At 41.1% G+C, this 14,888-nt stretch overlaps 1 protein-coding gene across 1 annotated transcript in view; it reads right to left on the reverse strand.

Moving 5' to 3' along the window:
- ptprt (protein tyrosine phosphatase receptor type T) overlaps positions 1 to 14,888 on the reverse strand; it is a 464,808-nt gene that overhangs the window by 322,030 nt on the left and 127,890 nt on the right. Inside the window, exons 4-6 of the mRNA XM_036571590.1 lie at positions 5,639 to 5,720; positions 3,535 to 3,650; positions 1,109 to 1,283 (exon numbers count right to left, since the gene is read on the reverse strand). Coding sequence (XP_036427483.1) covers positions 1,109 to 1,283; positions 3,535 to 3,650; positions 5,639 to 5,720 — 373 coding nt within the window. The remainder of the gene's footprint in view (positions 1 to 1,108; positions 1,284 to 3,534; positions 3,651 to 5,638; positions 5,721 to 14,888) is intronic.

Genomic DNA, 14,888 nt, shown 5'->3' on the forward strand with positions numbered 1-14,888 from the left:
CTCTGTCACTTCCTAATTATGTTGCTAGTTAATCTAACATGCAAGGCCTTCAGTCCAGCTCCTGAAGTCCAAACCAATAGGAAAGCTCACTTGGCTGTATCTACCTAGATACCAGAGAGAGAACAATCCTGATTGGATAGTTTTCCATTGAGTATGGAGTATGGAGTATTACCACAGAATAACTCACTCCCCACTTCTTGTAGTTCTAAATTATGTCTGCAGCACTGCATTTAAATATAATTACTGCATTTCACTGAAATACTTCGTTTGATATGACTGTAGATCTAAATACTTGCATTTTTGCATATCTCCGCAACAATATCTAACTTTTCATTTTTGCACATTTTACTTCACTTTAACAATGTTAGCTGCTAGAATTACTGTATCAACCAAACACTGTATACCATTGCTGTTCTGGCTGCTACCTCAGTGACTGATATGCTCATATATGCAAGGCTCTGCTAAGCTGTTAATATGTCATAGTATGTTACATCCTCCTTTGCACAGCTCCACATCGCTGTAGTGGGAAGAAAACCTCGTATCTCCACAATGGTAACTTTACAGGAGAAGGAAAAAACCTACTTTACTTTAATGTAAGTCAATGGAACCAGACGTTTTTCCAAATCATATTAGGTCATTTCTTTTAGTCCATTCATCATGACATTTGCATACAATGTAAAGGGTAATGGGTATTTTCAAATTATGTCAAAAATCGAAAAACGTCAAAAATGGAGATACAAGGTTTTCTTTAGACAACGGCAGCATACTCTCAGTACCGTGTACTGCCTGTGCTCTGTTTTCTATTTATTATAAGTCTTTTGTATTTATTTATTGTACTGTATTGTCTGCTCTGTGTTTATTGTATTGTCTTGCACTTGTGTTCCTGTGTTGGTCCTGGAGGAACGTTGTTTCGTTTTACTGTGTACTTGTAAAAAGCTGAAATGACAATAAAGCCTGACTTGACTTGAACACTGACAGAGTTTGAATACAACAAGCATGATGAGTGTTTTGCATAAAAAATGAACTAAAAATACATCATAAGGCCTTCGCTGAAGGCCGAGAAAGCTCTGAAAGCGTTTTCACATCCCTGTGTGTTTGTGTGTTCTACCTTTCACGCTCAGTTCGGCGTAGTTGGACACCCCTGAGCCGCCGTCAGAGCGGATCACGCAGCGGTAGCGGCTAGTTCCACGTTGGGACGTGTCGGCCACGCGGACGGTGGCGGAGAACCGGCGCTGGTTCACTGAGCGAGTGACCATGAGAGATGTGTCCTTCCCATTCCATTGCTGCAAGAGTGACACACACAAATCAGTCACATCATCAGCCCAAACTACACTGGACAGACTGTGGATGTATTTACTGTGGCCTTACTTGGGAGCAGAAACTTATAACATGGAAAAAAAACTGGCAAAGCATCACTGAGCAAAAATACAATTAAATGTATTCAAAGGCATCCATTCATTCAGAGTCAGAATCATTTAGAGTGGTTTGGTGTGAAACGCTTCATTCTAGAGAAACTTACTGAATCGTTCACAGTGGTGGTGATAGGAACCAGACGTCCACCTCTAAAAGCTCCCTCACAGACAGTTATTATATGAAATGGTTATGAATTCACTGCCTGATGACTGAGACACTGTTTATGATCGTTTTTGGGCTAAGAAGTATTTATTAAAAAAAAAAGTAAGTCTAAAAAGGAGGGATACATGCATCACATTGTGGGGCAAAATAGTCCCCAAAGAAAACTTATTTCAGATTTTCCACTATTTTCCATCATCAACATTCCATATAAACTCAGAAGGCTCGTGTAGGTTCACTGGTGGTTTTGGATAGTAAATAAAATGCCTATATTTGTGTTGTAGTCATGGCAACCCCTGGTTCCTATCACCACCACTGTAAATCGATTGAATTGTGCAAAACTTTTGAAAAAAAATGGTGAAATTCCCCTTTAAAACATTCTCTGTACAGAGTATATGATGGAAAACACACACACACACACACACACACACACACACACAGTGCTGTGAAATAGTCAGAAACCACCATCAGTTTGTTTAATTTCCAGTCCAAACCTTTATTATGTACAAGAAACTACACAGAAGCCTCAGCAGCTAAATCCACTCTCAGCTGTGTGAGTCAGTGAGTCACTCTCTCCCTTTATTCCAGCTTCCATTCTGTTCAGGAGACTCTCTTTCAGTTCCTCAAAGAATCTGCAGACACACCTCCAAAGTTCAGTCTTAGAAGCTGGTTGATGATTTTCTGAAGTAATCAAACACATTCAGTGGTGTTGAGGTCTGGACTCTGGGGTGGTCAGTCCATCGTTCAGCTTCTTTGTTTGATGTGTCCGTCTCCTTTTCTCAGTGAGGTTCTTCTTGATCAGCTACACATCCTTTCAGACCCACAGCGCTGAGTCGTCTTCTCACAGTGGAAGGATGGACAGAAACACCTGTGGATGTTTTCAGATCTGATCAGCTTGATTTTCTCCTCTCTCTCAGAGATGAAAGCTTTAAGTGCTGTTTATCTGATGGGGGCAGTTTTGGGGTCGACCAGCTCTTCCAGGTGGTTGTTAGGAGCCTCATTTTCTCTGTACACTCTTAAAAAAGATGGTTCTTTTAGGGTCCTTTAGAAAAGTAAATGGTTCTAAATAGAACCACGAACACTCAAAGAACCTAGATGCATGTTTAAACGGTTCTTTGCATCATGAAAGTGTTTTTCAGATTGATGGAAAATGTGCATGAGTGTGCTGTATACGGCTCTATATAGAACCCTTTTGAAAATGGTTCTTTATAGGATCCCAAGGGTGCTTCTATTGTTACAAGCTTGGCATTGTAACAATAGAACAGCCCTTTTGGGTGCTTTATAGAATGATTATAGAAGCATCTACAGCACATTCTCCATCAGTGTGAAGAACCCTTTCATGATGCAAAGAACCCTTTCATGCAGAGGGTTATTCGAGTGTTTATCGTTCTATTTAGAACTTTTTTTTTACCAAAGAACCCTTTATTATAAGAGTATAGCATGTATGCAGTTTCTGAATTGTCTTATTTCTAATCTCTTCTCAATATCTCCTGAAAAATTGCACTCAAGGCTGTTTGAACTGGAGATTAAACGAAAATGGAAGGTGGACAGTTTTACTGCTTCAGCACTGGAAAGAGTTAAATAATGGCTCATGGACTCCATCGAGAGACCCCCACCCTCCCAGTCACCCCCCCCGACAAAACCATAGACACATCGACTGGATTAGAAATCTCACAGTGATGAAAATCTTCTGCAGGTGATTTAGTTTCAGTGAGCACCTCTGCGCTCTCCTCTCCTGCAGCTGAGGGGCCAGAACATTCCAATGCAAATAAGGTGAGTCAGAAGCGTCCACACACACACATATACACACACACACACACACACACACACACACAGATTGTAGTGTATGTAATCACATCAGGCATGAGCAGTCGAGCATGGAGAATACAAGGCTCTCTAATCTATTTTCCGATCGTTGAAACGTCCAAGAACAGAGCTCGAGCACGAGCGCAAGTCACTCACCTGAAGCCACAGCTTGTCCTCTTGTGACCACTTGCCCCCTGCGATGCACTGGAACGTTGCATTCTGGCCCACGTTCACCTCCACGTTCTGCAGCCGGAGGAAATGAGGCGTCTTCCCTGTCAGACGTGCAAAAACCAACCAAAACACTCAACAATGCATTCTGAAAGTTCACCTCTTTAAAATTCACCCTTTTAAACCTTTGAGGCTATTTCTGCCTTTAATCTACTCCTGAGGCAGAATAAAAGGTTTTTAAGGGACCGTTTTCAAAGTATGGGAATGTATCACCAGCAGGACGCTAATGAGTGGGCAAACAAATTTTGTGTGCAAAACTTAAACTTCAGTGAACAAACTTCAAACTTTAAACCTTTAAACTTTGGTGAACTTTGACAAACAAACTTGCCTCGTAAACCAACAAAAAAGTAGCCGATTTGTCACCTTCAGCACATTAAAAATGTATGAGTGTTCTGGAGATGTGAGATGTTCACTGCATAAGAGTTTTTGTTGTGTTTCAATATGTATGTAAGTTCACTCTCAGACACTCTGCACAGAGACGTACACGGACTGTCTGATGTGGTCTGGATGCTAAAATCAGCACAGCTCTCAGAAACTGAACTGAGAATATAAACTGGCTCTGTCTGCACTTCTGTGTTTTGGTTTTGAGTGGGATGTACTGGTTCTGATGGGAAACAAACAGTTGTTTATCAAGCTAAGTGCTTGTAGCAAACAGTTACATCTTTATTCACCAATAATCCTTTCAGAGCAAGATGTAAGTCTGATCTCTAAACCTGGAAACATTAAAGATATCCTATCTTAAGATGTTATTCCTGAATTTTATTGGAAACCGTAGCAAGTAAACAAGATAACATCACGCATTTGCTGACTGCTACTCCGCTTTACTTAATAGGAGCTTGTTTTCGTTGCTCACTCATCACACTAAACGCTCTGTGAGTAGACGCTCTGCACATCAGTCAAATGGCCTTTTATATTACACCGCAAAAAATGATATCTCGTCAACTGAAATGATCTTAAATCTAGTCGATATACCTAATATTTCCTATTTTGAGATGGTTGTGCATTTATTATCAGATCAGATTATTTCTAGATATTTTTTACTTGTTTTATGTCGTTTTATCAGGTAAAATGATCTCATTTTACTGGCAGATCATTTTGCTGGTTTCAAGCTCATTTTCTACAACAAGCGCAATTATCTGCCAATGTAGTGAGAAACTTTAACTAATAAAATCACTAAAAACAAGTAAAAAAGTTTTGGAAATTAGGTAAATAGTTAAATTAAGTTTACAGCAATCCCAACAGGAGAAATATTAGATTTATTGACTGTATTTCAGATAATTTTACTTGGCAAGAGAACATTTTTTGCAGTGTAAAGACAGCAGTTTTCAAAACCTACCCAGTCAACAATGCAGGTCCTAACAGGAAGTGCCTTGTTTCTTTTGTCTTTCTTTTAATCTGCAAAAATAGTGTAAAATGACCACAAATCTAGGCAATAAATCTTATATTTCTCCTGTTGTTAAAAGCTTACTTTTAGAATATTAACTTATTTCTAGTCATTTTTTACTTATTTTAAATAATTTTATTGAGCAAAGTTATCTCACTATAGTACTAAATAATTGTGCTTGTTGTAAGAAATGTGCCACTATAGTGAGATAATTTTACTTAATAAAATTACTTAAAACAAGTGAAACATTTCTAGAAATAATCTAGATAATCTTACAATAAGTGCACAACCATCTCTTTAAGATCATTTTCGCTTGATAAGATACTATTTTTGCAGTACAGGACTTTTTTCCTAAAGGTGGGTGGGGTTTTGTTTTTGTCCAGAGAGAATCAAAGAGCCGAGCCAAAGGCCTTCTGTCAGAACAAGAGCGACGAGGATTCAGAGTTTTACTCCGCAATCTGTCTCTCTCTCTCTCTCTCGCTCACTCACACAAACACAAGTTTACTTTGGCTTTGTGTGTCCACTCAGAGCGGCTCTTCAGAACAGGCGACAGACTGAGCTCCTGCAGTGCAGTCAGGAGTCTGAGGGCGAGCAGACGCTCCGAGAGAGAGAGAGAGGGAGAAAGAGAGAGGGAGTGAGTGTACTTACGGCAGGGGTGAGCCAAGACATGAATCTCGTCCACTGAGATAAAGCCGGGATGCCCTTGCACGGACACTGCCTCAAAAATGACCTACAGGAGTGAGAAGGAGAGCAAGAGAAGTGAGAAAGTGAGAGAAAGTGGGGGTGGAAAGAGAGAGAGAGAGAGAGAGAGAGACATTATTCCAGACTGAAAGAATCAAAAACGAAATCAGAAGCATGTCCCGATGTAGCGAGTCTGGTGCCTGAAAATGTTTGCAATGGAAGTCAAATCTGAATGACAGACAGTGGATGTTTCTCATTAATGTCTTTCTACACTGCCCCCTATTGGCTATTCCACCAGCAGAATGGATTTCCATATTTAATTAATATAATGAAATAAATATTTTTCCCAAGACTCTGTTATCAGATTAACTGGGATACTGTTTGCTGTCCGTGAATCCATGTTGAGCTGCTAGTGAGCAATGAGGGGTAAAAGAGGGGTGAGAACCCCCTGCTCTGAAAAACAACTCTCCACAAAGACCGCCCTGCCGAGATAAAGCAGACCACCACAGCTTTCTTCAAATCAAACAGTCCTGCACCACTAACATAATAAACAAACAGCTTTTAAAATATTTAAAACTCTAGGTCGACTTGCTTCCTCACCTACAAAGAAGAAAATCCATTTTGTTTCATAAATCATATACATTTCCACCAAAATATATTCCACTGATGCTTTTGCAGAAAAGATGTATTGAGTTTAACTGAGGGTGCTCCAAAAGAGGTGGAAATTGCATTTCATGGCTACTGTGGAAAGGGGGTAAAGTTAAACAAAGAATGGAATTAAATATAGACATACCAAGACTGTAAAATGAAATATGAATAATTTCCGAGATTGTTGCTCATTTAACCCACCCAGGTCAGCCACAAACGCTTTCTTTGCTGGCAACTCTAATTAGGCTAAACACGCTCTAGAGAAAGCCTCATTCAACCCAATGAGAAATTGTATGAGTGCTATGATTGAGTGCCGTGAAGTCGGTTTTGACTCTTGGTGACCATATAAATAGCGTTTCTCCAGAATGTTCTGTCAGTCATTTGGGTCTTCAGGCTTCTTAACTGCTTGTTCATGATTGCTTTGACTGGCCATTGCTTGCTGGCCATCCTCCTTCTTCTTAACTGTTCTATCTGCTGGATTGTTTCTTCTCAGAATGTCTCCAAAATAAGAACTTCAGATGGGTTCTGTGCAGGTACATTTTTTTGTTCATCATGGTACAAACAAAGGATGACATGCCCACTCCAGGTGAGGGGAGAGGAGCTGCCCCAGGTGGAGGGGTTTAAATATCTCAGGGTCTTGTTCACGAGTGATGAGAAGAGGGATGGTGAGTTTGGCCGCAGGCTGGGACAGGCGGCAGCAGTAATGCGGTCACTGTACTGGACTGTAGTTGTGAAGAGGGAGCTGAGCTCATAAGGCAAAGCTCTCTGTTTACCAGTCGGTCCACATCTCCACCCTCACCTGTGGTCATGAGCTTTGGGTAATGACCGAAAGAATGCGATCGTGAACACAAGTGGTGGAAATGAACTTTCTCTCCAGGGTGGCGGCTTCACTCAGGAGCTCGGTCACCTGGGGGTAGAGCCGTTACTCCTCCACACTAAGAGGAGCCAGTTGAGGAGGTTCGGGCATCTGATTAGGATGCCCCCTGGATGCCTCCCGGTGGGGGATTACCAGGCACAGCCTGCTGGAACGAGACCTCAGGGTGATCCTAGGACCCGCTGGAGGGATTATATCTCCAAGTTGGCCTGGGAGCAGCGTGGGGTCCCCCGGAAAAAGCTGGAGGTAGTTGCAGAGGACAGAGTCGTCCGGGATTCTCTGCTCTCCCTACTGGTACTGTGACCGTATCTGGACTCAGTTCAGCAGTTCAAGAAGATGATGATGATGAAGGTACAAACAGTGTAAATGTTCCCTTAAAGCTCCAACAGTGGTTTTAAGGTCTGATTGTGAACCTTAAATAAGTTTTTCCAGGTGAAAAGTTCGTATTTGTACCTTTTCATAACCGAATGTTTTAAACAGAACAGTAAAATAAAAGCCTGGAGACGAGACGGGGTGTGTGGAGTCAGTACAGCTTAGAACATATCATTTCAGTGGATTATGGTTCAGTTATGTTCCCTGACTAAAGGCACTGAGTTGGACCCTCGAGGGTTCCACCCTGGTGACAGTCCTGGGGTAGGACCCCAGTGACAGTTTAGCACCTTTATTTTTGAGAGCATAGAATGAGAGGTAAGGCTTGATTTGGTCAAAGATCCATTTGTTTGTGTTCTTTTCATCCAAGGTTCTCTCAAAAGATCAAAGGCACTGAAATTTTTCCTGTTGTGCTTTCTTATTGTCCAGCCTTCACATCCATAAAGAATGACAGAAAAGACCAGAGTCATTTCTTCTACACTTGGTATGAAAGAATACATTTGAAGGTGAAGCACACGCAGGTCAGTCGCTCGCATTGGTGGGCCGCATGCTTTAATCAGGATGTCTGGGTTCGGCTGACCCTGTATGTGTACAAAGCAGCAGGTGTGCACAGGGTGCATGTGCACAACAGCATGACTAAAACTTGGACAAAGAAAATCAGAGGTGATAACTGCACTATGGTGTTTTTTGACCCACACCATCAAAGAAGTGGGCTCACAATCTCCATAAAAGGTATTATACAGTTCTGTGCAAATGTCAGAGACCATGTTAGACCTTCATTTATTTAATTTCCCTTTCAAAACAGCCATTAGCCAAGTTATCCATCTTCCATCAGTAGAAAAGATACTGCTCAGATACTGCTAGAAACAAAAGCCTGTGTTGATTCCCAGAGAAAAAGAAAGCATTAGACAGAGTTTAAGTGCATACTTAACTCTGTGCTCACTTAAGTGCTGTATAAAGAGACGGTCTTCAGTCTGCGTTTGAAGGCCGCGAGAGACTCTGCTGTTCGGACAGCCAGTGGGAGTTCGTTCCACCACCTGGACTCCAGGACAGAGAAAAGTCTTGATGCTTATGGGATGGCAGGTCAAGCCGAGCTGTACTTGAAGCTCGAAGGGCTCGAGGTACGGTTTGAGTTTTGACCGTTGCCATCAGGGAGGGAGGGGCTGGTCCATTTTTGGCTTTGTATCATCAGGGTTTTAAATCTGATGCAGCTACAGGAAGCCAGTGAAGGGAGCGCAGCAGTGGAGTGACGTAACTGAACTCAGGAAGGCTGAAGACGAGCTGCTGCATTCTGGATGAGTTGCAGAGGCTTGATGTCCTGCATTGGAAGACCAGCCAAGAGCGAGTTGCAGTAGTCAAGACTTGAGATGACAAGAGACTGAACGAGCACCTGGGTGGCCATGACCAAGTCAGGTTCATGATATGAGCCGAGAACAATAACTGGCCATCCAGAGTCCAGACGTCTCACCTCTTCAGACGGAACGATCAGAGAGTTCTTGAATGAGACGGTGAGATCATGATGAGGACCTGTAGTTCCAGGGATGCGTAGCAGCTCAGTCTTTCTTGGATTGACTTTCTCCTCTCTCAAAGATGAAAGCTTTAAGTGCTGTTTATCTGATGGGGGCAGTTTTGGTGTCGACCAGGCCTTCCAGGTGGTTGTTAGGAGCCACATTTTCTCTGTAGCTTTTAATCAGTTTTTAACTTCAGCATTTGATCTTCTCCTTCCTTTCGCAAGTGGACTGTCTTCTATCTAATCGCCAAAAATGAATAAAGGCTACTAAATTGCTGTTTTGATGGTTAAGCTTACATCTTATCCATGATCTCTATTAATAACAGTAATTATCAGAGCCGCTCAGTGACTGGATCACCTGTCAGGTACTGAGAATTTCAGTACCTAGAGTCTCTAAAACGTACTCACTGGTGGCACTAAGTCATTTTAAAAAGTCTCTAACCACCTATTTAAGTAAACTATTAGATTTTTCTAAAATTCTATATGTTGGTTTGTTTGTTTCCTATTTGAGCTGTTTTTATTTTTTTAAATCTAGTCTTGATTTTCATTTGTTTTGGTTGACAAATTTCATTTAAACTTTTTCATTCTCTGTGTAATTTGTTCAGCTACAGTGTTAATGAGGGTCACCCTCAATGTACTTTCAAATCAAAATAAAGGTCGGTTGGTTGGTTGATTGATGAAGGGTGGCCTTTTCACAGTATTGTAGAATGCAAATTTCACGGCATGACCCACTAGCAGCTGTATGCATAATATGAGCAAAATACTAGTATTGCAATTATATTGCTATGTTTTTCGATTACGATGGACCTTTGATTGGTCAGGATGCTCACAGCATTCATGATTGGTTAGAGGGCTCACTTACACACTGCCATCTTCAGTGAAATCAGCACTGCAAACGTGGTAAAGATTACCACATGGCATATCGTGCAGCCCTAATTTATACTGTATTTCTAACTGACAATATTGTAATCCAAGTTTTAACTGAATGTAACAAAACAGCGCACACACAGACGCTCTCGTTTCCTCTCTCGCAGCTTTCACATATGGGTTTGGCAGAGAGTGAACGCCATGCTGCCCATGCCATGTGGTGGAGACATGTGTGGTCCGCTGAGTGCCCCCTCTCTCCGAGCTGGCAGGAGCTGAGACGGCAGAGCCAGAACCTGGCCACGGTTTAGAACGGTTTAGAATAGAGTCGCTGGCTTCCCCTGATGGCCCACTTCTCCCACTGATCAGCCATTAGGAGTGGGAGAGGGATTAAATCTACAACTCCATTCAGTGTTAGTGAGTCTTAATGGCTTATTTTCTCATCCTGCAGGCCAGAGTGTCGCAATACTGACCCACCGAGTTACAGAGAAGAAGGTAGACCCTAGTCCGGTCAGAGGGAGATCACACAAACCTCTCTGTGTTTATTAGCAGGTAACTAAATACAGAACTGTTAATAATTCACTGCATATGTGCATACTGTAAAGGCATATACTGTATATACTGCATAAAGTACCAGTACATACTGTATACTGCATACTGTACCAGCATATACTGTATTGTGTACCAGTACATACTGTATATCGCATATTGCACCAGTACTCTGTACTGTTCTAGTACATACTGTATACTACACACTGTACCAGTACACACTGCATTCTGTACCAGTACATACTGTATACTGCACACTGTACCAGTACACACTGCATTCTGTACCAGTACATACTCTGTACCGTTCCAGTATATGGTATATATGATACAGTATATAGTAAATAGTATATACTGTTATCAGTATATATTGCACACTGCACCAGCATATACTGTGTAACGTTCCAGTATACAGTATATACTGGTACAGTATGCAGTATACAGTGTATACTGGTGCCAACTATACATATACTGCACCAGGATATACTGTAAACTGCATTCTGTATCAGTATATACTGCATTCTGTCCCAGTTCATACTGTATACTGAATACCGTACCAGTATATTCTGTGTCCTGTTCCAGTCTACAGTATATACTGGTATATATATAGTATACAGTGTATATACAGCATATACTCTGTACTGCATACTGTACCAGTACACACTGTATATTACATACTGCACCACTATGTACTGTGTACAGTTCCAGTATGCACTATATACTGGTACAGTATGCAGTATACAGTGCATACTAGTGTCATTATATAGAGCATACTGCACCAGTAAATGCTGTATATTGCACACTGTACCAGTATGCAGTATACAGTATGCAGTAAATAGCATATGTTGGGATCACTAGCATATACGGCACTAGTATGTACTGCATTCCATACCAGTACATACTGTACACTGCATACTGTACCAGTATATGCTGTATATCACACAACATACCAGTATAGACTGTATACTGCATACCGTACCACTGTAAACTGTATTATGAATATTGTTCCAGTATGTACTGTATAACATATATTGCACCAGTATATATACATACTATACAGTGTACACTTTACCAGTATATACTGTATGGAATACTGTACCAGTATGCACTGTACACCACATTGTGTATCATCATGTTAAAAAGGAAAAATAATTCCATGCTGTGTGATTACATTTACATTACATTAAAAAGGTTTACAGGTGTGACTGTGTGTATGTGTGTGAGTGAGTGATGGTAGGAATGCATGTTTTATCTTATTTTATTTTATTTTATTTTATTTTATTCGCTACAATTAAATGTCTGTCTGATACTCTGCACTGTGAGCTCCTGTAACCAAAACCAAATTCCTTGTATGTGTAAGCAAACCTGGCCAATAAAGCTTGATTCTGATTCTGATTCTGATTAAATGGTGATGTTCAATAAAGCTTTACGTTTACATAAAGCTGTACATTTTATATTCCAGTTATTTCTTTATATTACCTTTGTCAACCACATGCATGTGCTGCCAACTGGAGGAAAGTTTTACTTACGTGCAAATATTATCCTTAAAATACAGTGTTGACTCTGTACTTATAAAAACCAAATACTGATAGATTACTGACCCGCTGACTCTGTACCGCTGAGTCAGAATGCACATTGCTGCCTCAGTGTGTAACATACTGCACTGTCTTCATTTGGCCTCTATATGAAGCCACTTCTGATGAAATGCTAAGTTTATGATCGCAGAACTTTTTCGCTGTGAAAACTCCAATAATCATTTCCACCGAGGTCAAATCATCACATATTCCTCCATCATATCCACAGCAGCGCCGCAGAGTTTTACCCTTCAGACCCGTCCAGAGGGGAGAAAAATGACAGATTTCACGCGTAATAAGTTTCACAACATAGCACGAGCGTCCTCTTCAAACGTGCAAGCGCTTAAAATGGCACCCCAGGACTCAAGCCTCGCCGTGATGGGGAACTTGTCAATTAAGCCAGAGATTCATTTGGCAAAATTGGCCACTTATCTGTTGGGTGACATTCATTGCTCCAATCAAACGCACAGCGGGATGTTTTTTTTCCTGTATAGTTTATGATCCCGGGGAGGGGCTCTCCAGTAGATATTAAAACCCAATATTTAACAGCCAATTCATCGAGCTCGGCTCAGTTAGGAAGGAAGAGCTCCTTTTCAAAAGACTCTAAATAGCTTCCTTTGAACACAAACACTCAAATGGCATTAAAAATTTCAGCGATGACAGAAATCTCCGGGCGAGCGCACACATGCGCTCAGGTTTTTAAAATTACCTGCTGGCCAAACAGACGCGCAGCCTGAGTAAATATTCGCTTATTGCGCAGCCACAGCCAAGCTCAATATTCACAATAGAGGCTAAATATTTATCCTCCTCATTAGCTAATTCAATTACATAGCTAATCTTTGGAGGGCCGTCCGCTCCGACAGGCAAACGTATTGACAGAGAGAGAGAGAAGGAGAGAGACTCTGAGGGGGAGAGAGAGAGGAAGCACGTAGCACGAGGATATGCAGGCATCTAAAATGGCTGAGAGCGTATTCGCCGTGTCCATTTGCGGCAGCGATTAAGGTACAGCGGGAATTGCGGTGTTAATTGCGGCAGGGCGAGTGCAGCCCACTTTTCCGAGTTGTTTTGGTTCCATTCACCCAGACTGGAGGACTGAAAATAGGCTCATCTAGACCATTACAGCCAAAGTGGTCCGAAGCCACCGCGCATTAGGCCGCCCGGCACAGGTCGGAAGGGCCAATTCGCCGTTAGACCCAAATCTGCCTGGACACTGGAAAGGGATCTAATTAGACGTCTTTCATACTTTCACTATGTAAAAATAAAACAGACTCGCTGCCAAATGAAATGAGTCCCGTAGTGAAGAGGTCTCAGGCGGGCCAGCTCGATTTGGCCGAGTTTTTAGGCTTCACAGGACGCTCGGTCACTAACGCTGACGCTCAGGATCTTACTGACAAACCACTGAGCAAAAAAATAACATCTTTGCCTCATATGACTGTTACACAACCAATAGAACGACACTGAAACTCCACCGTGGACCCTGAGTTATTATAAACATGGCTATACGACTGTCAGCAGCATTTGGTTGGAATTGATTTGCCCTTCACACTTAAAAAAGACGGTTCTTCAAGGGTTCTTTACTAAAGAAAATGGTTCTATATAGAAATATGAAGACTCAAAGAACCATTTGCATCATGAAAGTGTTCTTCAGATTGATGAAGAATGTGCTGTAGGTGGTTCTATATAGAACCTTTTTGAAAAGGGTTCCATAAAGCACCAAAAAGGGTTCTGTCATTGTTACCATACAAGCCTGTAACAATAGAAAAACCCTTTTTGGTGCTATATGGAACCTGTTCCAAAAAAGGTTCTGTTACTATTACGATACAAGCTTTTAACAATAGAAGAACCCTTTTTGGTGCTAAATGGAACCCTTTTTAAAAAGGTTTCTTTATAAAACAATCTACAGCACATTCTTCATCAATCTGAAGAACCCTTATATGATGCAAAGGACCCTTTAATCATGCAAAGGGTTCACTGAGCGGTCATAGTTTCATATAGAACCATTTTCTTTGGTAAAGAACCCTTGAAGAACCATTTTTTAAGTGTGCTGAATATGCAGTGGCACCAAAAATCATTTAACTTTAACATTTGGTAAACTGCAATGTTTTTCAGGTAACTTTGCGAGTTTGCATTGTGCCTTCAAGATGTGATGGTAATGTGAGGGAAGACTGATTAAGGGAGGGGAGAGAACTCTGAGAACTTGGGTTGGGGTTCTAGGCGAAGAAGAAGGCTTTGGACAATCTAGTGTATCTAGTAGTCTGAATCATATTAAGCAGTTAGCAGGTGAACAACTCTGAGAGCGAGAGCTTTCCTTCACTGCTCCTGCTTTAGACTGGAATATTATATGGTCTAATTTAAGTCACACCTCAGTTTATCCACAATAAAATAATCCACAGAGCATGTGCAACACCTTACAGGAGACTTCAAATGTAATGTATTTTTATTTACACCTGCAATATTTGTAACTCTGCACCTGGTACATTCATGCACATGTGGGAACGATTTAAAGTAGCAGATCTATGGAATATTCCATAGACTATTCCACTGTTGCCACATTAATGCCTCTTCAATGATGACTAAACCCTTTTCTTTTCTTTGACTCAGCAAAAGATGCTAATGACGGATTTTACAGCTACCAAAAAAAATAAAAAAGAAATGAAATGAAATTCCATATATCTAGTTCGAATGGAATATCTTACAGTTAAACTTAATGAAGCAAAGCAATGCACATTTAGTAATTGAGCGAATTTATATGACTCTATTCATTTATTACATTGTTTGTTTTGTATCTTTGTCCTGTCTTTGATCTGTGGTACACCTAGCATTGTATGTGGC

The sequence above is a fragment of the Colossoma macropomum genome, unplaced genomic scaffold (assembly GCF_904425465.1).
Source record: "Colossoma macropomum unplaced genomic scaffold, Colossoma_macropomum, whole genome shotgun sequence".
Taxonomy (NCBI): Eukaryota; Metazoa; Chordata; class Actinopteri; order Characiformes; family Serrasalmidae; genus Colossoma; species Colossoma macropomum.